Raw genomic sequence first — 24,861 nt, 5'->3', positions numbered from 1 at the left:
CGTTGTTACTGAATGTCAAGGAAAGAAGCCAGTTTGTTTTGGTAAAAGGAAAGAACCCAGTTTGTTCTGGTAGAATGAAAGAAGCTAGTAGGGTGGGATGGGGTGGAGAAGAACATTATATAGTTGGACAAATGCTACACTTTTTGGGATCTAAATATAAAAATTGGATAGAATCTTCTTTTGTTCAGAATAGTTTATGTTAATATTAAATTTGTGTACTTTTATTTTATTTAATTTCTATTTATCTTTCTTAAATAGATAAATATTAATGTACAATATATAAAAGTGTGTTTTAGGGACGGTTATTTCTGTCCCTACTACAAGGTAAATAGGTTTCGTACTTGTAATACACATAGCGACAGTAAATAATTGTACCAATCATGGATCTTTAGAGACAAAGAAAAACCGTCTCTAAATTTTAACGACAGAAAATATCCATCCCTAAAATTGCATTATTGTCCCAATATATAACCTTAGTGGCGGAGGGAATTGTCCCAAAATATAATATAGAGACAAATGTTCTGTCTCTAAAAAGTACAGTAATAGCGACGGATAATAATTGTCCCAAAATTGTTATTTTTCGAGACGGCAAAACTGTCCCCACATACTAGGGTAGTGACGGAATGTATTCGTCTCTAGAAACTTTTACACGACAGAAACTTATCGTCCCAATAGGAAAATATTTTAAGGGATAATGGACTTCCATCTCTAAAGCCATTATATTGGAGACAGAAATAATCCGTCCCAATTGAGTTTTATTTAGCGACGGAATAATTACTGTCGCTAATAAGTTAATATAGAGACAAATATTTATTACCGTCAGTAGCATATGCGGTGCCTCTTATAGCGACGGAATAGGGACTGATATTTCTTTCTTCCCAAGCTGGTTTTACCGACGAATAATACATTTTTGAGACAACATTTTTTCGTCACTAAAAGCACAGTTTGTTGTCCTGTGCCCAAATGTAGGGGCACACGAAATGACCGCCACACCCCCGGAACCTCAGAAATGACCAGGGGTGCAGTGATCATTTTGTGCACCCCTATGTCTGGGTGCAGGGGCGGCATGCACTGTGCGATCAGGTGGCATTCTCTCTTGCTCAAATTTATTTCGTTGTTTGTTAGATTTTATGGTGTAATATGTATATACTAGTAAATAGTGTTGGGAAACTAGATAACTCAATTGAATATAGGTTTACCTGCTGAGTAATGACAATTTACAATGGTAAGGGTGAGAGGTTTTTACTGCATAGTAGAGTAAGTCTATATGGCGTCACATATACACACACATACACACATAGAGAGAGAGAGAGAGAGAGAGAGAGAGAGAGAGAGAGAGGTGTAAATGAATAGCCAAAATCTATTGCCGTATCTATGTCCGTATCCATTTATCACTATCCGAATCCATCCGAAAGCTAAACGGATGCGGATACAGATAGGCTATAGCTATCCAAAAAGTTATATTTACATGTAAACGGATAAAATATCAGACCCATATTCATGTCCATATTTGTTTAATAGTATCCGAGTCCATCCGAAAGCTAATCGGATGCGAGAGCCGAACCGATCCGTTTACATCCCAGTCCATACCTTGGTGATCCATTTATAGGTCTTATTGACGTATTGGGAAGTTGGTGTAGGTCAAATCAATGACCATTAATTAATGAACTTAATTTTTTATCTCTGAAATAATCCAACAATAATTATTAAATATAGAAATTTAGGTCAGAAGTTCCATTAATGATTCCCAAAAGAAAGAAAATGTTCAAAGATTACCAAAAGAGAACGGTAATCTTTGGCTTTGAGTAGGGGTGTAAATTAATAGCTGAAATCCATTTTTATATCGGTCTCCGTATCCGTTTAGCACTATCCGAATGCATCTGAAAGGTAAACGGATACGGATAGGCTATAGCTATCTGAAAAGTTGTATTTACATGTAAACAGATAAAATATCCGATCTATATCCGTATCCATATCCGTTTAGCACTATCCGAATCCGTTCAAAAGCTAATTGGATGCAGATGTGGATATAGCACTATCCGAGCCGAATCCGATCCGTTTACATCCCTAGTTTTGAGACGTTTCCCAGTCTCATTCATCTATTCCTGAGGTTGGAATACAATCGTTAGCCATAAAATAGGAGTTTTGCTATTCTGTCAAACTTGTCCTCCTTCTAGGACTGCAGCGAGAAAGGAAACCGACAATCTAGTGTAGGGGCGTTAGATTGGACCAATCTAATATGAAATAGGTTAAAGGGCTCAATGTATTGCATTCCATCAGCTCTGAAACTTTTGACGTATCGATCAAATACCTAACATTCAACTTCTTTTGCATCTTCCGGGATTTAGACCATTGCCAGTCTAAAGCGTAGTTAGTGAGTTCGGCTTTTGTAGTCCATGTGCTTTGCAGTTAGATATTTTCTTGCTTTAACAAATATTGAGGTCGGATCATTTTTAATTTTATATTTTCCGCATAGGGATGCATAGGTTGGGCTGGTTTTTTTGGCTAAGTTTTAGTAGGTTATTGTTCAGAAATGCAAAGTAGGGTTCATGTAATCAAGCTGATCTGTCGACCCTTATAGTTGCCACTTGGACAACACTAGGGTTAATTAAACCTTGAAGTGAAGTCCCTAATAAATGGTAGACCATATAGATGTTATGAACTAGTAGACTTGATAGGAGCAATCCCAAAGGATAAACCTTTGTAAGGGACTGGAAGCAATCTAGATTAAGCACATCATTCATGATCCCTCTACAGCTCAAGCGGGGAGGTAAATGGTAAAGAGATCTATAGTACCCACTTAGGAAAACCATTTCCTTATATATATATATATATTTTGGTAGAACCATTTCCCTATATAATATAAGGGAAAAGGTTCTCTGAACCGCTGGAGTAAGATACACTAGCTAGCAATTATGTATTTCTCTCTCCTCGTATGAAATGATCTCTCAGTCCTCCAATGTAAGAGACTGCTTTATTGCATCTCATTGATGCACTTCCTTGTACCACTTGCCTAAAGAACTGTCTCCCATAATAAATATTAGGGAAGCAGTTTTCTAAACGGGAGTGTCGCCTACTCCAGCACTCCCATGGGTCTATCTCTCTCCTCCTTAAATCAAGAGGGTAGAGGTGTCTTTTCACATGGGAAAGAGAGAGAGGTTCATGGGAGTGCTGGTGTAGGCCACTCTCCCGGACAGAGATCTGTACCCTATATATTATTAGGTAAGATTTTTTTCCGTCTGTGAGAGCGGCCTACGCCAACATTCCCTAGGTGTATCTCTCTCCTCTCCCAATAGGAGGTAGAGAGAGATGTCCGTTCATAGGGGCAGGAAAGAGATAAACACATGGGAGCACTGGTATAAGCCACACTCTAGTCACAAATCATTTTCGTTTACTCCTCTTGCGTTAAGAAATCGTCGAGCGGTCCTGCGAGTGCCGTCACCTGCAAGTGGACCAAGGGGTCAACAGAGAGAACCGGTGTGGTTTCTGCCTAGGGCTCTCCAATGCCAAAGTTAGATCTCCTGAGCAAATAGATGAATAGTGATTATTCAATATGAGTTTTAATGTCCCCCAATGGGGTTGTGTACCTTGCCTTTTATAATAGTGTATGGCGGTGTGGAGAGTCCCAGTTTGATGGCGATTGTGCCGTTGAGTGGATAGAGGCCCTGGGTAATGGGGCTCTATCCTGATTGGCCATCTCCCCATGGGAGGGAGTGTCCTGGTGGTATCAAGATCCTTGGTGGATAGATACCCGCGTGTGGTGATAACGTCATTGGTGCTTGAATCCGTTTGGGTGACGTGACTTCTAAGCGGTGGCCTAGAGTCCTAGTGGTGACATGAGTCTGTAGTGACATGATTGGGTATGAGTGGCCCTGATGTCCGCGTCTGCGTCTACGATGCCGCGCCTGGGTGCAGGCCGTGCCTGGGTGAGAGGTCGCGCCTGGGTGCAAACCGCGCCTGGGTGAGAGGCCGTGCCTGGGTGTGGCTGCGCCTAGGTGAGGCCACGCTTGAGTGCAGGCCGCACCTGGGTGAGGCCGCGTCTGGGTGAGGCTGCGCTGGGGTGAGGCCGCGCCTAGGTGCAGGCCGCACCCGGGTGGGACCCTCGGTTGGTTCTCCTTGGTTCTAGATCAGGTCGCTTGGTGACACGTGGCAGCCGCTGATTGGTCCGGTGAATCTTGGATGTATCATTTGCCCCCCACTCTCTTGAGATAGGATGTCTAAGAGAGTAGATGCCTTTACATAGTGAGGGGTCCACTGCGAATAAACTTTCTTTATGGGGCTTGCCTGTAAATCTATTAGTGAGGTAGGAGAGGTTGGGGGTTCAAACCTTTCCTCCTACACTTTTTCTTCTTTTGTTTTTTGTAGATATATGTTACTCTCCTTCACTTTCTCTTCTTTCACTTCTCATTTCTCTTTCTTACTTTTTGTCTCCCATTTCGCTCTTCTTTAATTTCTCCTTTGCATTCCACTTTTTATCTTTTGTCCTCTTTTTGGTGCCCACCATGTGCTTGTCTTTGGGTCACCTAGACTAGTATCCATTTTGCTTGATTTTGGGTCCTTGTGTTTGCTTTGTGCTCACTTGGTGCCTTGTTTACTTGGAGGGCTTGAGTGCCTTACCTCTGGTGGTCTCTGTCACTTGATCATGCTAGTGGTGTGGCCGCGTCGTCGTGTGCCTGCCTCCCCGTGCGATCGCCTTCCCCCTGAGGTAAGTTTGACCCTTTCTCTTTCTTTTTCTTTTTATTTTTTTTTTATTTTTTATGCAGGGTTGTGCCTAGGTGAGGCCGCGCCTGCAGGTGTGGCCGCGCCTAGGGTGGCAGCGCCTGTGGGCGCAAGGCCACGCCTGTGGGGCTTCAGGCCATGCCTGCAAGTGCGAGGCCGTGCTTGTGGGGCATGAGGCCGCGCCTAGGTCGCCGCGCCTGGGTCGCCGTGCCTGTGGGGCTTGAGGCCGCGCCTGGGTGGCCAAGCCTGCGGGCGTGAGGTCGCACCTAGGGTGGCCGTGCCTGCAGGCGTGAGGCTGCTGGGTAGCTGCGCCTACGTGAGGCCGCTCCTGGGTAGCCGTCGCCTGCGGGTATGAGGCTGTGCCTATGGTGGCCGTGGCGTGCGTGTGATGGACCCTCATGCTTCTCCACTTTTCTTCTTCTTGTCTATGATGGATCTGCTGTTTATACTTTGCAGGTGGCCTTCATTTCATTTTTCTTACTAGCTTCTCGTCTGGGAGATCGCTTTCTCGAGTAAGTAGTCCATTCCTCTCTTTTCGTTCATGTCATTTCAGGGTGACCTTGGCCCTGCTTCAGTCGAGGTTGGATCTTCAGAGGAGCGTTCCCCAGGATTGCCTTCTTCTGTGGGTACTCCATCCTCTATACCCTACCCCAGTGCTACTAATGGGGGTATGGGACCTTCTAGTGTCTCTGGTCCCAATAGGGATCGTAGGCCCTCTGGGGCGGCGTCCTCAGTCGTCGGTCCTACTGATAGGTTGGGCCATGTTGCTAGTATCTTGTCCCCTTCTGACATGGTCTCCCTCGGTGAGGAGTTTCATATTCCCGCTGAGGTCGTGTTGCGTACTCCTGGACCTGGCGAGTATTCCTTCTCTCACCGTGCGGATGAGATCTGTCTCTATCGTTCCTTTTTTCTCCAGGGCCTTCGCCTTCCTATCCCTCGTTTTGTCGAGTTGGTGTTAGAGCATTGGCACCTTACCCCTGGGCAGGTGTTGCCCAATTCTTGGAGGGTGATCTTGGGTTTCTATGTCTTTTTCGTCCGCCTGGGGTGTGTCGCTACTGTTCCCCTGTTCTCCCACTTTTTTCTATTGAAGAAAGGGAATCATGGATGTTATCACTTTGCTCGCCACGTGCTCAAGGGACCCTATGCCTCTGTGGAGCTTCTCACGGGGATCACTAGCAACGTGAAGTATTGGAGGGATCGCTTCTTTTTTGCCATGGTCCCCCGATGCCCACTACGGACTGTAAGGGAAGTCATTGACCTCAAGAGGGTCAACCAGGGACTTGAGCTGAGTGATTTTGAGGGTGACTCCCTCAAGCTGTGCCTGGGTCACGATCCATTCCACGTCTAGGAGTTGGACTCGGAGGCCTTCCTGTCCCTCTGGAAGTTGAGTCCTGGTAAGAGCACTGTCTTTTGTACTTCATTGGCATGTTTGTATTTGAATATATATGTCATCTGACTGGTTGGGCGGTCTATGCAGTGGATATGCGTCCGGACTTCAGTTTGCTCCGTGGCAATCTGGGGAGGAAGGCTACTTCTCAGGGTGGTCTATCTGCTGGAGTGATAGATGTTGGTGGTCCTTCTGCGCCTGTGGCTGTTGGAGTGAAGTGGAAGGGTGGTCCAAGACATGCCCATGTGACGAGCTCTGGTGTGCGTGTCCTCCTTCCCCGTACTTCTCCTGATGATGATGGCGGTTCGGGCTTTGTGCCTCTGCCTCCATCTGTCGCCCCTTTCGGGTCTTCTGCATTGCCCCTCTCTAAGGGGAAAGGGGTGAGTTCCTCTGGTGGTACTGCCACTAATCTTCCCGCAATGGATGAGACCCCTAGTGATCACCTTGGGCGTGCTGGAGGGCTCGACCTTGGCTGGAGCCGGCGTGTCGCAGGAGTAGGTGGATAGGGGTAGGCTCCCTACCACGAGGGTGGCCTTGCAGAGGCTTAGCAATGCGTGTCTGGCCCAGACTCTCTACCATAATATGGCTTTGGTGAGTTATCCCTTTTTTGTCTTGTCATGTTTGCTACTCCACTTATACTAAGAGTGTTTTATCGCTTGCCATGTTGATTGTAGGTCCATCACCATGTTGCTGAGGCGGTGCTTCGATTGGAGAGTCACGCTTCTCACGAGGTGCAGATAGAGCGCACCCTGCGTGATGTGGAGAGGGAGCTTCAGGGACAGATCGATGCCCGTGCGAGGGCTAAAGTCGACGTGCAAAGGGAGTCGGAGGAGCTCGCGGTGGCGTCCGGGAAGCTCCTGGAGGTGTCTGAGGAGCTTTGTGTGACCTCTGCTAGTGCGGCCGAGAGCTCGGCCACGGTTCTTGCCTTGGAGGAGGAGCTTCATTCGTTAAGGGGGAGTCATGAGGCAGAGCTGGCATTTGTAGGCGAGCGAGCTGTGGCTGAGTTCCAGGCGTCCTCGATGTTCTCGGCGCTGTATCAGGTGCAGCTTCAGCCGGCCTATGAGGGAGGGGTCCGGGACTTAGCCGCTTGTGTCCTGGAGGTGACCCCCGATTATGACTTCTCTGTCTTGGGGTTCTCTGAGTTTGCTGCGGCGCTTCCTGGTGTAGCAGTGGTGGAGAGCATTCTAGTGTCAGAGGTGAAGGCTGCCCTGCCTGAGGGGGGTGCTGCTACGCGCCTTCTCGAGATGGACATGATTTCTCCTACTGGGTTAGAGGTAACCCACCCCTCTGTGGTCCCTTGACCCTATGGGCGTATCGATCTTGTAGATGTCTTGAACTTTTTCCTTTTTGAACTTGAGTTGTAACTATTATGACTTCTATTTGTGATCGCTGTTGCTTTTCTTTGATTGCATTGTCTCTTGGTGGTTGATTACGCATTGGTGCCCTATGACCCTTAATAGTCGTGGGATTTTGCTAGTGGCGTTGCGCCTTGGTGGTCATCGGACCTTAGTGGCCTTGTGCCTGAGCGGTCATCGGACCTTGGTGGCATGACGCCTTAGGTGTAGAGCCTCAGTGGTGGCATGACGTCTTAGGCATAAAGCCTCGGTGGTGACATGACGCCTTAGGCATAAAGCCTCAGTGGTGGCATGACGCCTTAGGCATGAAGCCTCAGTGGTGACATAGCGCCTTAGGCATAAAGCCTCAGTGGTGGCATGACGCCTTAGGCATGAAGCCTCAGTGGTGGCATAACGCCTTAGGCATGAAGCCTCAGTGGTGGCATAACGCCTTAGGCATGAAGCCTCAGTGGTGGCATAACGCCTTAGGCATAAAGCCTCGGTGGTGGCATGACGCCTTAGGCATAAAGCCTCGATGGTGGCATGATGCCTTAGGCATAAAGCCTCAGTGGTGGCATGACACCTTAGGCATAAAGCCTCAGTGGTGGCATGACGCCTTAGGCATAAAGCCTCAGTAGTGGCATGTTGCCTTAGGCATAAAGCCTTGATGGTGGCATGACGCCTTAGGCATAAAGCCTCAATGGTGGCATGACGCCTTAGGCATAAAGCCTCGATGGTGGCATGACGCCTTAGGCATAAAACCTCCGTGGTGGCATGACGCCTTAGGCATAAAGCCTCAGTGGTAGCATGACGCCTTAGGCATAAAGCCTCAGTGGTGGCATGTTGCCTTAGGCATAAAGCCCTGGACGTATCTGCTTGGAGACTATGTAGGGTCCTCCAGGTACGGTCTACCTTCTTGCCCCCCGGAGTCTTCAAGCGGTAGGTCCCTGGACGTATCTGCTTAGAGACTATGTAGGGTCCTTCCTAGTTGGCTGACAGCTTCGCTGCCTTCTGTGGCTGTGATGCACTTACCCTCCATAGGACTAGATCTCCCTGGTGGAATAGCCTTTCCTTGACCCTGGCATTATAGTACATGGTAGTACGTTGTTGGTAGGCGACGTTCCTTAGTAGTGCTCTCTCATGGACCTCATCTATAAAGTCTAGGTTCGCCCGTAGTCCATCGATATAGGTACGTTCGTTGAAGTGCAGAACCCTATGGGATATGGCGCAGACCTCTACTGGTACCAATGCTTCAGTGGCATATGCTAGGCGGAATGGGCTCTCTCCTGTGGGTGTCCATACTGTAGTTCGGTACGCCCATAGGACGCTTGGTAGCTCTTCAATCCATTTTCCTTTGGCTCCCTTTAGCCTTTTCTTGACTCCTTCCAGTGGTGTTCTGTTGGTGACCTCCACCTGACCATTGGCCTGTGGGTATGCTACCGATACAGGCCGATAGTCGATATTGTAGATGTGACAGAATGCTTGGAATTTGGGGTTGTTGAATTATTTGTCGTTGTCTGAGACGAGGATCTGTGGTACCCCAAACCTATAGATGACGTCGTCGCAGATGAACTTCTGCATCTCTTTCTCTGTTATCTTGGCCAAGGGCTTAGCTTCGACCCACTTGGTGAAGTAGTCAATCGCGATGACCAGGTACTTTCTGTTTCCCAGTGTTGCGGTGAAGTTGCCTAAGATGTCCAGTTCCCACTTGGCAAAAGGTATGGGGTTGAGGATTGATGTCGATCTTAGACAGGGTACATTCTGCAATAAAATTTGCAAGAGCCTGGCCTTTGATGGCTGTCCTTGGTTGGAACCTGATGTCATGCTCACTTAACTCCACAGCCCAGGCTATTAATCTTTCAGAGACGTCTAGCTTGTGGAGTATCTTCTTCAGAGGTAGGTCTGTGAGGACCGTGATGGTATGGGCTTGGAAGTATGGTCGTAGCTTCCTAGCTGCGATTACCAATGCATAGGCTACCTTCTCGATCCTAGTGTACCTGGTCTCTGCATCGATCAGAACATGGCTGACGTAGTAGATAGGCCTCTGGACTTTGTCTTCTTCCTTCAGCAGTACTGCGCTGACCACGATAGGGGTGGCGGCCAGGTAGAGCTGCAACTCTTCGTTAGGTTCTGGTTGCCCAAGCAGTGGTGGGCTCTCTAGGTACTCCTTCAATTCTTCGAACGCCTTCTGGCACTCTTCTGTCCATGTGAAATCTTTAGGGCTTCGGAGGTTCTTCAATATTTTGAAGAATGGTAAGCACTTATCACCTGATCGTGACACGAACTTGGAAAGGGCGGCGACCCTTCCATTCAACCTCTGCACTTCCCTGACCGTCCGAGGAGGTGCCATCTCTTAGATGGCCTTGATCTTGGATGGGTTGGCTTCTATTCCATGTACTAAGACCATGAACCCTAGGAATTTTCCTAATGTTACACCAAAGGTGCACTTTGCAGGGTTTAGCTTCATCTGGTTCCTCCTCAGTACTGTGAAGGCTTCCTTTAAGTCGGTCAGGTGTTGGTTGGTGTGGATGCTTTTCACGAGCATGTCATCCACATATACCTCCATGTTGCACCTGATCTGCTCCTCGAACATCTTGTTGACCATCCTCTGATAGGTGGCCCCTACATTCTTCAACCCGAACGACATGACGTTGTAGCAGTAGTTCTCTTTGTCCGTCCGGAATGCGATGTAGGACTCATCACCCTCATGCATGAGGATCTGGTTGTACCCGGAGTAGGCATCCATGAAACTCAGCATCTCATGGTCAACGGTGGCGTCGATCAGTAGGTCGATCCTGGGCTGTGGGTACTCATCTTTTAGGCATGCCTTGTTCAGGTCGGTGTAGTTGACACACATCCTCCACTTCCCACTTGGCTTTGGTACCATGACCACGTTTGTGAGCCAGGTTGGGAACTTCTCTTGTCTGATGAACCCTGATTGGCTTAACTTCTCGACCTCTTCCTTGATTGCTGCTTGTCGGTCGAAGGCGAAGTTACGCCGCTTTTGTTGAATGGGCTTCCTGGTTGGGTTAACATGTAGTTGGTGCTCTGCTAGGGAACGTGGTATTCCCGGCATGTCGGAGGTCGACCATGCAAAGACATCCATGTTCGCTTGGAGGAGGTGTCCAAGCCCTTCTTTCTGTTCCTTGCTTAGTAGCGAGCCAACCTGTACGACCTTAGAGGGGTCGTCCGGACTGAGGGGCCATGGGATGAGGTCTTCCACTGGTCTTCCTCTTCTCTCTGTCAGTTCATCTCTCTGGTCACTGACCATGTTCTCTAGGCAGAGTGTCATTCCGCGGGTGTTACCATTGTTCTTTTTCATAAAGGTGGCGTAGCACTCCCTTGCTTTCTTCTGATCTCCTTGGACTTCGCCTACCCCATTCTCGGTGGGGAACTTCATCTTCAGGTGAAGTGGCGATATGACTCCTCTAAGGGCTGTTAGAGATGATCGTCCTAGGAGGCCGTTGAAGGACACCACGGACTTGACGACCATGAAATTCACCATGATGGTCACTTGTTGAGGGTGTACCCCGAAGGTGACAGGTAGTTCTATGGTACCTCTGATGGAGGCGGTGGCACCTAAGAATCCTTGGAGATAAGTGGGCTCTGGCTTGAGCTGATCATCCCTAAACCCGAACTGTCGATAGGCATCCAAGGAGAGTACGTCAACAGACCTCCCTATGTCTATCAGTACCCTGTGTACAGGTCAGTGGGCTACCTCCACCTGTACTACCAGGGCATCCTCATGTGGGAATTTTAGTCCTTCCAGGTCTTCATCCTAGAAGGAGATCACCGCCTCGGTCTTGGCTATCTTGCTTGGCTTTTCTGCCACTCCCACGAACCTAGCATGGGCTTTAGCTTTTCTGGTGGACTCTTTCCCCGGTCCTCCAAGTATGGTGAGAATAGGAGGTCCCTTGGTGCCACTAGGTTCTATTGCATCTCTCCGCTCTTCTGGGCGGTCTCTCTCTCGATCTGTTCTTCTTTCTTCTCATCTTGGTTCTACTCTGTCTCCGTCGCGACCTCTATCTCCTTGGCCTGAGCATTTGTCACGTCTCCCCTTCACATACTTGTTCAAGCTTCATGCTCTTATAAGTTGTTCTATCTCTCTCTTCAATTGATAGCACTCCTCTGTGTCGTGCCCATTCTCTTTGTGGAAGAGACAATACCTGTTAGGGTTTTACTTCTTTGGTCCTGCTAACATGGGTCGTGGCCAATGCAGCAGGTCACGATCTTGGATCTGCATGAGTATCTGGGACCTGGTGGTGTTTAGTGGTGTGAACTCAGGGGTGCTTGCCCTCTCACTTCTCTCTGGGCGACGATCTTTCCTCCCAGATGGGCGGTCGCCCTTCTCTTGTCGACGCTCTGTCCTCGACCTCTTACCTTCTTCGCGGTCATCAGGTGCTGACCTCTTGTTGTCCTGCAGCTTGGCCTCGATTATTTTCATTCTAGCTTGTAGTACCTCGCCCATATTTGCAAACTCGTTGCACCGCTCCAGGAGCCCTTTTATAGTCCTGGTCTCATGACGTGCCAGGTCCTTGATCAGGTCCAGGTCCTTGATGCCTCCTGCTAGGGCTGCATGCTGTGTCTGGTCGTCCAAGTCTCGAACCTCCAGGGATTCCTTGGTGAACATGCTAACGTACTCCCTAAGTTCCCCAGGGTTCTGTACCACATTTAGTAGATTGACGGTGGCTTCTTCTGCTTGACACTGCTTTGAAAGCGGGTGACGAACTGTTTGCATAGCACTGCGAACGAGCATATAGATCTCGATCGTAGCCTGGAGAACCATGATGTGACTGCTCCCTTGAGGGATGCAGGGAATGCCCGATAGGAGACCACGTCCGTCCCACCATACAGCGTCATCATGCCATTAAAGTAGTTGATGTGGTCATTAGGGTCAGTGGTACCACTGTAAAGTTCAAAGGTGGGTAGTCGGAACCTGGAAGGTAGCGTGGCTGACATGATCTCTGCCGAGAATGGGTGTTGTCCAGGTATGGAATGTGTCTCGCCTTTGGTCTACTTCTTCAACCCTTCCAGCTTCTCATCCAGGTCACGGAGTCTTCGATCGAGCTCCTCGTCCCGTGTCTATCCCTCACGCTTAGCTGGACGTTCGCTGCGACCCCGTTCACGCTCTCTCCTGGATGTCCCCTCCCGCCTTGAGTGTTGGCCGGATGGTGAATGGTCACGCCATGATGAACCATGTCGTGAAGGTGAGGGGCTTTCCTCTCTGTAGGTCAGGCTTCGTCGTGGTATGTGACCTTCTTCAAGTCGTCCGTCGAACACAAACCTCCGGACCAATCTCTGCAGGCTAAACACCCTCACCCTGGGTGTTGGCGTCCTCCCACGTTCTGGTCGTGGTGAGAGGTCTCTTGTTCTCCTGGGACGCTGGGAAGGCTCCACCCACTGCGGAGTGGGGGTAGCCCATTGCGCAAGTCTCTCTGATCCCACCCCCTGGGAGATTATCTCCTAGGGCTCGGCTCTTATCGAGGTACGAACTCCACCCTTGCTGGTGGCAACGTCCTTCGAAGGTGAGACGTCACTCGCTGTGTCAAGTATTCTCGAAAGAGTCATTGTTCATCGAGGATCTGTCGTTTCAGGTCGTTGATCTGACCCATAGTGGCTGGAGCATTGGGGTCAGGTATCACCTCCACCACCACATCGTCTGCCTCGTCATTGTTGGGCTCGTCGACCACAAACTGGTCATTAAGGGGGATCTCTTCCTCCAGAGGGACATGGTCTTGGTTATTGGCTCTGTAGCGAGAGCACTCTGGGGATGGTGATCCATTCCTTGCTCCATTGTTGGCGGTAGTAGTCTTCCTTCATGCCATTGAATGAATATGGAAGCGAGCTAGTAGCTGTAATGGCTAGCGTCGTTCCCACAGATGGCGCCAATCTGTTGCGTCAAGAAATTATCGAGCGGTCCTGCGAGTGCCGTCACCTGTAAGTAGACCAAGGGGTCAACAGAGAGAACCGGTGTGGTTCTGGCCTAGGGCTCTCCGATGCCAAAGTTAGATCTCCTGAGCAAACAGATGAATAGTGATTATTCAATATGAGTTTTGATGTTCCCCAATGGGGTTGTGTACCTTGCCTTTTATAGTAGTGTATGGCGGTGTAGAGAGTCCCAGTTTGATGGCGATTGTGCCGTTGAGTGGATAGAGGCCCTGGGTAAATGGGCTCTATCCTGATTGGCCATCTACCCGCGGGAGGGAGTGTCCTGGTGGTATCAAGATCCTTGGTGGATAGATACCGGCGTGTGGAGATCACATCATTGGTGCTTGAATCCGTCTAGGTGACGTGACTTCTAAACGGTGGCCTAGAGTCCTGGTGGTGACATGAGTCTGTAGTGACACGATTGGGTACGAGTGGCCCCGATGTTCGCGTCTGCGTCCACGATGCCGCGCCTGGGTGCATGCCATACCTGGGTGAGAGGCCGCGCCTGGGTGCAAGTCGCGCTTGAGTGAGAGGCCGTGCCTGGGTGCAGGCCACGCCTGGGTGTGGCCGCACCTAGGTGAGGCCACGCCTGAGTGCAGGCCGCGCCTAGGTGAGGCCGCGCCTAGGTGTGGCCGCGCCTGGGTGAGGCCACGCCAGGGTGAGGCCACGCCTGGGTGCAGGTCACGCCTGGGTGAGGCCGCGCCTGGGTGCAGGCCGAGCCTGGGTGCTGGCCGCGCCCAGGTGGGACCCTCGGTTGGTTCTCCTTGGTTCTGAAGCGGGTCACTCGGTGACACATGGCAGCCGCTGATTGGTCCGGTGAATCTTGTGTGTATCAACTCCCATTATGAAATGACATCTCTGTCTCCCATAGGGTGAGGAAAAGATAGACTTAGAGAATACTGGCATAGGACACACTATGAGACAAAAACATCTTCCCATTTAAAAAAAGGGTGCACATTCTCTGTCCGGGAGTGCATCTGGGCGCAGGCTGCGCCTTGACACATGGGGCGGGGTTTGGGTCATCCAGGGGGTGGGCAAGTCATTTCGCCTACCCCAATGTGTCTGGGTGCACCCTACGCCCCAGTGCAGAGAACTTTATCCCAAAAAAAAACAAAAAAATGTATAGTGCTGGAAAATAGTGGGAGTACTAATAGAATCAAATGATACCAAAAATTTATTATAGCTTTTGACAAGTACATTAATGGAAGTACAAAGTTATGCACCTTTACTCATCAAAGTCTGGTTTATTGGTAATTAAGCTAGGGTTGACTGACAATTACCACCAGGACCCCCAAAATAGATTTCGATCCCTTGCTTTACGGATCGAGTAACAATTATTTTATAGCACTGCAAGTCACTATGACTACGAGTTTCACTTATATCCACATCTCTCATCACTCGATGTTCATCCGTAATACGAATCTTAGAGATACAACATGCTTTTCCATAACCTTCCTCCGGGAAATGGCCACTACCCATTTCAGGATATGGTCTTGGACCATAAGTCTCACCTCCCCAGTGTATGCCTTCAGCTTTGTTTCTTAAGTGATTGAAGAGTTCCTTGGGCCAATAACCCATCATCTCAGAATTTTCTCCCCACAATAGCAACCAATTACCAGTTTCGAAGTCCTATATGTTTGATCAAGTCATCCAACAAATTATTATAATTATTTAAATTAAAAAAAAAAAGACATACATCTATGTGTCTATCTCTTTCTTTCGTATTATGAAATGACTCCTTTACCCCTTAAAGGGAGGAAGAGAGAGATAGACACACATGATGCTAACATATGGTATATCGCTAGCATACTCAACCTTTTTCTACTTATTTTGACTATAGCGAGATGTATCATATATTGGGTTCCATTATAAATGGATACTTGTTCGAACGCTGCACCGGGACTGATATGCTAGCCCACTTGTACGTAACCTTCGCACTGGAAATTATAGCAATAGGATCTATAACCATCTACCTGATACACACATACACAGATTGAACAGATGGTAAGTTATGTATCCCTACGAAATTAATCCAAAATATATGATAAGTTGATAAAGCTTACTGTCCATAGTACAAATAGTCTGGATTCATAATCATCATTGAGACGTGGGAATACCTAAAAAAAGTTGGGAACAGTTTCATGCATTCAGTTTAATTAGATCCATAGAACACTATTTTTTGCGGAAAAATGAATGAAAAAAATACATATATATGTTAGGACTAAGTTTCCCTCCACCCATAGAGGATAATTCATCCACCATCCTAGGGTTCACAAACTCTTATAGGGTTTTAGTAAGTTCTCAAAATACCCTCCCGACACCCCTTGCCACCTTCTCCTGCACCACGGTGAATGGGATCTCATTCATCATGGATGGAGGGAAACTCGATCCTATATGTTATGGTTACTCTAATAATCTAAGCTGAAAGAAGAAATCTTTCTAAATAAAATAAATCATGTGGATGTGTTATTTATCCATAATTGTCTTCCAATGGTAAAAGATAATTGGGATAGAGAATGCTGCTTCTAGAGACTGCACGGGCACTAACTAATGGGAGCACGTGCAAGTATCACCTTGAGTGAGATTTTTGCCTTTCCATGGGGCAGTATGATACTTTTGCACGATTTGTGTCTAAACGTAGGAACCACGCGAGCCATGTAACCAGGTAGCATTCTTTTTCCCAATTTGTTTTTAAGAAATTAAAGAATTACCTGCCATCCAGCTTCTATACAGTTGCTTTGAGAATATTCGGGTCCTGCATGAACCCAAATATGAGAAAGAGTGAATTGGAAGTTATGGTCAACTTTTGGTTTCCACAAATTCAAGATTCCTGCTGTTCCATACAGGGCTTGTGTATTCATGACTGCATACTGAAAAATCAAGAAAATTATCTCCTGTAATTTCCTGTTCGGTTTAATTCCCTAGTGCCTATAATAAGAGCGGGTGGGGGGTGGATCCACCCGGGCAAACTATTCAGGTAAGGGTGGAATGGTCATTGCACCCCCCCTTTTGTTAGGAGCACTAGGGGAACTGGACCGGACAGGAAATTACAGGGGATAAAGATCCGAAAAATCAACGTTGATTAGCTCCAATCAAAGTAGAAATATGAAATACGAAAAAAATTGAGGAAAAGCTAAAATTTAAAAGCCTTACATTGTGTGGAAGGGGTTGGTCATCCTTTCTTCCAAACTTTGGGGGAGTTGGTGCCGCCATTGGTATGTCTTTCCATTGAGCCCTTGGTATAGGAACTGTTCCAAGTGGACAACCTCCATTCTTTAGCCCTATATTTGGAACTTTAAATGCTGAAGCCTCATTCTTGATGAACACTTTCAGAAGAGAAGTGCAAGGTCTCATCTAATTAAACAGATATTAGTGGGAAAAAAATAATAATAAGTCTTAATTAATGCATAGTTAAATGAAATAAGTTGTTGGTTTTAGGATACCTAATTCCAATTAAAAATGAACAAAATGGGACCTGGATGGTATGATTCTTCAGCAGAGGATGATTTAACGCAGGTTGTTTGTTGATATCAACACAGTCGAAAATATCTCCATTTGTATTCTAAAAAATCATAAATAATTCCATAATAAAAAATATATATTTTTGAAAGAATAAATATGTATGTATGTATGTATATGTATGTACGCATGCTTTCCGTATGTGCACGAGGTCGCCAACAAACACATACTTCCCCCAGAAAAACTATGTATGCATGTATGCTTTCTTGTGCGGGATCACCCACAAACACATGGATTCTGGTCCTCTATGGCCATTAAGATACTTCTTTCTATAGCCTTTCATTTTCAAATATTGCTCCCTTGTTATGCTTCTTCCTCCTGCTAAGCCACTAACAAGGGAATGAAGGCTCATCATACAAAGAACTTATTCTTTCAAACCAATTCTGGAAGCCTTGCTTCTTTTCACCTTGAATTGAGATTAGAAAAAATGCAAATTAGAAGAAAATAAGAGGATAGAAGAGTGAGGGAACACAGATAGAGAGAGAGAGAGATGGGCTTACTTTGAGCTAAGCTTCCTTATGTCCCTGATTCATACCTTGGTGACCCATATATAGGTCCTATTGACGTTTAAATAATAATTAATGAACTTCAACGTAGATCGTCTACGGCACAGCTGCCCGTAGTGGCTTGGGCAGTGCAGATTGGGCCGTGTGTGCAATGACCGCTTTATCCCAGTTAGGGCAAGGCGTTTGGGCAGGGGTAAGGCAGCCTTTGCTCACACAGCTCAGTCTACGCCGCACAGGCCACTACAAGCAGCGCACCGTGGAGGATCTGAATCCAATGAACTTATGTATCATCTGTGACGTAATTTATTCATATTTACCAAAAATAGGACTTAAGGATAGAAGATCCGATCCATTAATAATGAGCAAAATAAAGTCCGATCCATTAATAATGACCAAAATAAAGACAGTGACAAAGAACGCTGACCCGCCGTGCAACGTATCATGTAATTGCGTGATATACCTATTCCTGAGTAGTTAATGACATTCAGCCATGTGTCACCAAGAAAGATCAGGATCTGTCTAGCCGACCTAATAACCGTAAAACACAGGCCGGAATAGCACGACAAGAAGACTCTTTTGGAAAAAACCAAAGCTATAAGAGCAGCTCGGAGGTGCCTAACCGATCCGACCTATTTTATTTGTTATCAACAAATTGGTTAAGAGCAGAATCACTTCACCCACCTCATGCACTATGCATGAGGATTGCATGACCCCCCTAGGACAGGTGTCCTCCCCCGGAAGAGCTCCACCTGCACATCTTGGAGACCAGAACAACGGTCTAACATAGGAGAAAGGCCTATGATGATCTACGATCTAGAACCTATAAATAGTCAAGCATCATTCAGGTAAACACACTCAACTTTTGATATCTCTCAGCTTTGAGGTTATCTGTGGTGTGCGATCTGATTTAGGCATCGGAGCTAACTCTGCCGCCTCGGACCGGCACTCCTCTACCTAAGTTTACTACTCTTGCAAGACGGTTTGACTCCAGGTCAACACGTCCAGATCTCATCACAACAGAATGGCGCCGTTTGTGGAAAACCGCATTGAATGGCCAATATGGTAACGGAAAGATTGGAGACATCCCAGTGGAGGTCTAGCTAGGGGTTAGGTCGGGTCGACAGACTGAATACCCAATAGGCAGCAAGAGTTCTCCCCCCTCCTGTAGCGGGAATGCGGCAGGATGTCACAGTACTGTAATCTTCCACCCCAGACTTTGGTAGGTCAGGGCAGCAACGTCGATCCACCCCTTCGATGATCGACGCCTTTCAATTGGAGGAGAGGAACAGTGTCCGCTTCATGAGTAGATTCATAGGTTGTGATCCATGAGTTAGGAATCAGCCTAGCAAGGTTAGATCGGCTTATCTGTCGGGGGACGTGGGTCACAGTCGGCGTCCGCTCAGAATCAATTTGTAAGAACAGAGCAGAATCATTGCTGGAGTCACCAGTATGTAGATCAAATGCATGATTCTGCAGGCGGTATCAGATCTGGTAGTGCAAGGTTGCAACAATGGAAGAGGCAACCTGTGGTGCTCCATTGATGTGGACGAGGAACTTGAGGGCTTTTGGAAGATTGGGATCTTTCAGGGAGATATTGTAGTTTGGGTACAACGTATAGAAGGCCGTACCATCATTTAGAGTGGTCTGAACATTTGTGATTGTAGCATGTTGATACACCTTGAATCTGGTATCTAGAAGATCCAGTTTCATAATCATTGACAGGCCTTTGCGCCCATGTAAGGTGATGGTCATCTTGACCGCACCGAGATGGAGGTGAGTGTAACCCAAATTTAGCCATTGGCGGATAAGATCCGGAGGGAACTCAATCAGAAAATACTGTTCTTTGCCTGAGGCATCGACCTGGTTTTGAGAGAAAGGAGAAGCCTGGACATATTCCTTTAAGCCATGGGACTTCTTAGGGGAAAGAAGAGTCCGTACCTTCTTGGTGAAGGACAAGGAATCTTTAGGGAAAACATCGTATGGGTTAAGAATAGGGAAATTGGTCGGGTGAATCTACTGGTCAGCAGGGGTATAGCTGAGTTCATATTGCGACACCAATGACCAATGCACAAGTCCAACAACTACAGCTCTAGATCCTTGAACATCAGGATCCGTTTAAGGCATGTCTAGTGCGGCTCTAGACATTGACCTAGCAGAGACCCCAACCTAATCTGGTATTCCCACCACCTTCCGAGGAAAGATCGGCTCGGCGGTCAATGAACCCAAAAGGCTCCAAGGTAGGTCAGCATGTCAAAAATCGAAGGGGAGCACAACAGGGGGTCATCCTAGAGGAAAATAGAGTAGCACGAAACAATTTGAAGCAAACTCGGCTCGGATAAAAAATTCCTCCGATAGATAAGGGAAAGGCATTTGAAGAAACGGAGGTCTGTGCATCAAAGTTAAAGGTCCTTGATAGCACATCAGACAAGATGTGGGATAAGAGGTTGCAAGAGTTAGATGATTGAATTAAAAGTCTCGACAAAAAGGGGTCAGGTCTTCTCTCATTGACACGACATCATCCTTACACTGATGAAATCATGAATGTCGACCTTCCCAGAAGCTTCAAACTACCCAATTTCATGATGTATGAAGGGAAAACTTATCCGATTGACCACATCAGTTACTATATTTCTGTCATGATGATCTACGGAGGAACAGATCCTGTGTTGTGCTGAGCTTTTTTCGCATCATTGAAGGGAGCGGTGACCCTCTGCTTCTCAAAGTTAAAGCCAAAGTCAATCAATAACTGGAAAGAACTGACCAAGGCCTTCATGGCTAGATTCCAAAGCAATATTTGGCAAAAGAAGACCGTGGCAAAAATTTTCGTGTTAAAGCAAAGAAAGGAGGAACCACTCTGAGATTTTCAAACATGGTTCATGAATGAATCTCTGGACATTGAAGACCTTGATGTGATTAAGGCATTCAATGATTTGCACAAAGGGTAACCAACTTAGAATTGGTTAAGTCCCTAGTTCTAAATCAAGTAAACACAATGTTTGAGCTAATGGAGCAGTGCAACCAGTATGCTAACATGGCCGAGGTACTTGCAACTTAGAGGGAGACTTATGGTGGTTAGGATAAGAAAAGAAATAATGATAGAGAGGACCGGAGAGACCGATGCGATGACAGAAAGGATGATAAAAGATCTAGATCAAATTGAAGGGAAAAAACTCGGAGTCCGGACTACACCCCAGTCAACACAAGAAGATCAGTGATTTTGATGCAAATCCAGAACCGACGCCTGCTCGACCTGTCCGACCCGATGTATTCTAAAGCAAAAGATAGGAATCCGAACAAGTACTGCAAGTTCCACAAAGATAGGGGTATGACATTGACAACTGCAGACATTTGAAGAGAGAAATTGAAAAGCTCATTAGCGAGGGGCATCTAGCCCGTTATGTAGATAGGGGAAAAATGGACAGAAGAACTGGTCGACCCGAGTGAAAAGACTAAAGAGGGAACAAAAGAAGTGACAAAAGAGATGAAAGAAGGAATGATCAAAGAGATGAAAGTAGGTAGGACCGGGGAATGGGTCGGATTGGTGAAAAACAAGTAAATGCATGGGCTGAAGACGGGCTGAGCTGAACTGCTCCTGGGGCTCCAATTCTCACAATTTTAGGGGGACTTGTGTAGGAATCTATTAGGAAGGCGAAGGCTTATACCAAATTCATGGGAGTGGCCGAAGTAATGGACAAACAGGTAAAGAGAAAGCTGATCATCAGTTTCTCTGACGAGGACATGGAGAATGTTAGTCGGACCCATGATGATGCAGTGGTGATACAAGCCGTGATTGTCAATCGACCGGTCCACAAGATCTTGGTCGATACTAGCATATCCGGTGATATGAAGTCATACGATGCTTTTTTCCAATTCGGGTTTGGAGATGACAGCCTCAAACTTGATGGGGTGAAATTGTATGGATTCTCAGGGGCATCAACCACAATAGAAGGAAACATTGAGATGACCTTGACAGCGAGAACCTACCCGAACGTGAAAACAGTCACAGTGAATTTCATGGTGGTGAAGATTGTGTCAGCCTTTAATGTCATACTAGGCCGGCCTTCGCTGAATGTCCTCGAGGCTGTTGTATCCACAAAACACTTGAAGATAAAGTTCCCAACAGAGAACGATATCGGAGAATGTTGAGTCAACCAAAAAAAGTCTACAGAATGCTATGCAGGTTTCGTGAAGCTCACGAAGGGCAATTGCCTAGCCATGGCTTACAACATTGAGCTTTTCGATCAACGGGACGAACAAAATGAACAACTAGGAGAACCTGTTGAAGAACTTGTTCCAGTACAATTGGAGGAAAGCTCTGACAGGAAGGTTCAGATCACAGCCAGTTGAGTTCACAACAAAAGACGAAGCTGGTTGATTTTCTGAAAGCAAATGTAGGAGTTTTTGCATGGTCAGCAGCGGATATGCCAAGAATACTTCGTCACATCGTCGAGCATAAATTATGGGTCGACCCAAGACAAAAACCCGTTTAGCAAAAGTGACAAATTTTGCCCTTGAAAGGCTTGCGGCGATCGAAGAAGAAGTAGAGAAGCTGAAGAAGTTGGGTTTCATCCGACCTATAGAATTTCCGACCCGGCTAGCTAACATGGTCATGGTTCCCAAGCCTAATGGGAAATAGAGGATGTGTGTAGACTAACTAACCTAAACAAGGCCTGTCCAAAAGATAAATACCCGCTACCTCGGATCGACCAATCGACTGATGCCACGATGGGCTACGAGGTGCTATCTTTCATGGACGCCTATTTTGGTTATAACCAAATACAGATGAACAAGGAGGACGAGCCATACACCGTGTTCTGAACCAAGCGATGAAACTTTTGCCACAGAGCCACTGCGGCGCAGTGGTATACGTCACTGCCATAGTACCGAGGGACTAGGATACCGTAGCCCCACAATAGCCCAAGGACTACCACAATGCCGCGGAGTGGCTGGAACCCCTAGAAAAGGGCACCCCTTCCCTCATTTGTGAGAGGAAGATCTCTCGGGAAACATGCTTTCAAAGCCCTGTTTCACCTACTTTGCCTCCCACAGCCCTGTTTTGCCTATTTTGGAGTCCACCCTACCTCCAATTTTGAATCCATGAGCCTTGTTACCCTGCCCGATGTCTGGATCACTCAAATCCAACCTTCACAACCTATTTTCACCATATTCTGTTGAAGCCCCGAGAACCCTCTATGGCGTAGTTATTTTGTCCGAGGATTGAACATCTTGCTCCCAAGTTCTCGTGATTCCATTACTCTGCCTGAGATTCCAAGGCTCAACACTTATACGTTGATACTCTATCCGACAGAGGATAAGTCAACCATTATCTCCACCTGAGTCGGGGGACACTTTTCGTCTTGCATCTTCCATAATCACATCGGTTTAGTGTACAGGTCTACATTTTTATTGTTAACCTTTGATTTTGGACACAATGTAGGCTCTTAAGTATTCGTGTGTAGTGTACATAGTACTTAGTATAATGTAGTGTAGTTTTCTTTGAATAGTTTATGCATCATGGTTTAGCTATACATGTTGGAATAAGACATTTTATAATAGAAGATATTCGAAAACAAGCATCTAGAAGGAAGACCGGTTTACCCGGGAGAAGTGGGTGCCTAACACCTTCTCACTTACCCCGAATTTCTGACAAGACCAAATGGAATCATGTAGCCCTTCACAAGGCTACACTAATTAGGGTCTTAGGCCCTAAACCTAGGTGATGACTCCATTTCATATGATTGTATGATCCTAATCCCCTGATAATTGACATAGACCCTTCTTTCCATCAAGGAATGTAGATGACACGTAGCATCCGCAGAAAACACCACCCCTCGAGAAGGGGAGGGAAACTTCCCCGTGAACCGCTCCACGAGGGAACAAATCCTCACAGTGGCGACTCCACTGGGAACTATTGATGGTCAAACTTTCATTACTAGAAGCTACCTTTGAACGTAAGAATTTTCTCCCATATGCATTCTTTGTTCGATAACATGTTTGGCTAATCCCCTTTGTCGTACTAGCTACATCACGCATTGTGTTCGAAGTGAAATCAAACAACGAGGGTGACCTTGTTTTGTTCTATCGGCCTACCTATTGCATGCATCATGTGGTAAATTAGATCATATATGATTAGGATACACCATACTGACACCAAAGTCTTTTAGGACTATAAGCGAGATTCTCAGTAGTGTATCCCTCCTAACGTTAATTGCCTACCATGGGAAAGGGTTCCATCTGTCCCTCGAAAGTCCCTCGTCAAAAGTGACGTATCTAGTTTGTTTAGTGTATCGAAAAATGTAGCCTTAATTGTCCCTTGAAGAATGATACACTATCTAGTGTAGTGCGTCAACGATAGAGTTCTAATCATTCCGCAATGAAAGGCACTTTATATTAGCAAAGGATAGGCCGCCAAGAAATTCTCAATTACGCCCTTTTGTTTGTTGATGTGTGGCAATATGAATTTGACCTCGAAGGACCATCGAACAACGAAGGATCTATGACATAATTAAATCAATTTGTGAGATTATAATGGCCTCCCCTGAATAATCCCGAGTTCTGATGAAATTCCACATTCGATTAACTGAGTAAGATGTATTCAAGAAGTTAAAAAGCGAATTGATGCATGGACTAACGTTGTTTGTATTTATCTATTTGTATATATTTGATGAAAATAAATAATGCAAAAATGAATAAAATAAAATCTTTCTTTCCTCGAGTCCTAAAATAAAATTTTCAACTTTGCAAGGCACAATTCCACAACAAAGAAAATCTTTCTTTCCACGAGTCCTTATACCGCTTGCTGAGAGAACTTTCTCCCATTATATATAATAGGGAAAAAGATCTCTGTCCGGGAGTGTGGCCTATGCCAGCACTCCCATGAGTCTATCTCTCTCCTCCCTCATATGAAAAGACACCTCTGCCCCCTTGTTTTAAGGAGGAGAGAGATAGACACATGGGAGTGCTGGCGTAGACCACATTCCCATACAGAAAACTGCTTCCCTATATAATATTAGGTAAGATTTTTTTCTATGAGCGTGGCCTACTCCAACACTTCCTAAGTCTGTCTCTCTCGTCTCCCAACAGGAGGTAGAGTCGTACAGAGAGATGTCATTTCATAGGGGGGTGGAAGATAGACACATGGGAGAGCTTGTGTAAGCCACATTCCAGATTTCTAGTCGGAAAACATTTTCCTTTACTCCCCTATGAAATGACATTTCTGCTCCCCATAGGGTGAGGAGAGAGATAGAAATAGGGAATGCAGGCGTAGGACACACTACTAGACATAAACATTTTCCCATTAATAAAAAAGAAGAAAGAAAGTGCTGGAAAATAGTGGGAGTGCAAATAGAACCAAAAGATACCCAAAATTTATTATATCTTTTGACAAGTACATTAATGGAAGTACAAAGTTATCCTCCCTTACTCTTCAGAGACTGGTTTAATTTATTGGTAATTAGGCTAGGGTTGA

At 46.4% G+C, this 24,861-nt stretch overlaps 1 protein-coding gene across 1 annotated transcript; it reads right to left on the bottom strand.

Moving 5' to 3' along the window:
- Positions 1 to 14,622: 14,622 nt before the first annotated feature.
- On the bottom strand, positions 14,623 to 16,229 carry LOC122644968. The gene is made up of 2 exons (XM_043838326.1): positions 16,080 to 16,229; positions 14,623 to 14,997 (listed from the first exon to the last, which is right to left on the bottom strand). Exons 1-2 carry the CDS (start codon positions 16,227 to 16,229, stop codon positions 14,623 to 14,625), a joined length of 525 nt encoding a protein of 174 aa, XP_043694261.1.
- Between the last annotated feature and the right edge of the window lie 8,632 nt (positions 16,230 to 24,861).

This window comes from Telopea speciosissima, chromosome 11 (assembly GCF_018873765.1).
Source record: "Telopea speciosissima isolate NSW1024214 ecotype Mountain lineage chromosome 11, Tspe_v1, whole genome shotgun sequence".
NCBI classification, from domain to species: Eukaryota; Viridiplantae; Streptophyta; class Magnoliopsida; order Proteales; family Proteaceae; genus Telopea; species Telopea speciosissima.
The sequence above is the reverse complement of the archived record's forward strand: the minus strand, read 5'-3'. Positions and strand labels throughout refer to the sequence as shown.

Bases quoted from the DNA above. Each gene is read 5' to 3' on its own strand.
- LOC122644968 (XM_043838326.1), bottom strand. From the start codon at position 16,229: ATGAATACACAAGCCCTGTATGGAACAGCAGGAATCTTGAATTTGTGG. The intron at 14,998-16,079 runs GTAATTCTTTAA...TCAAACATATAG, and splicing joins GTATAGAAGCTGGATGGCAG to GACTTCGAAACTGGTAATTG.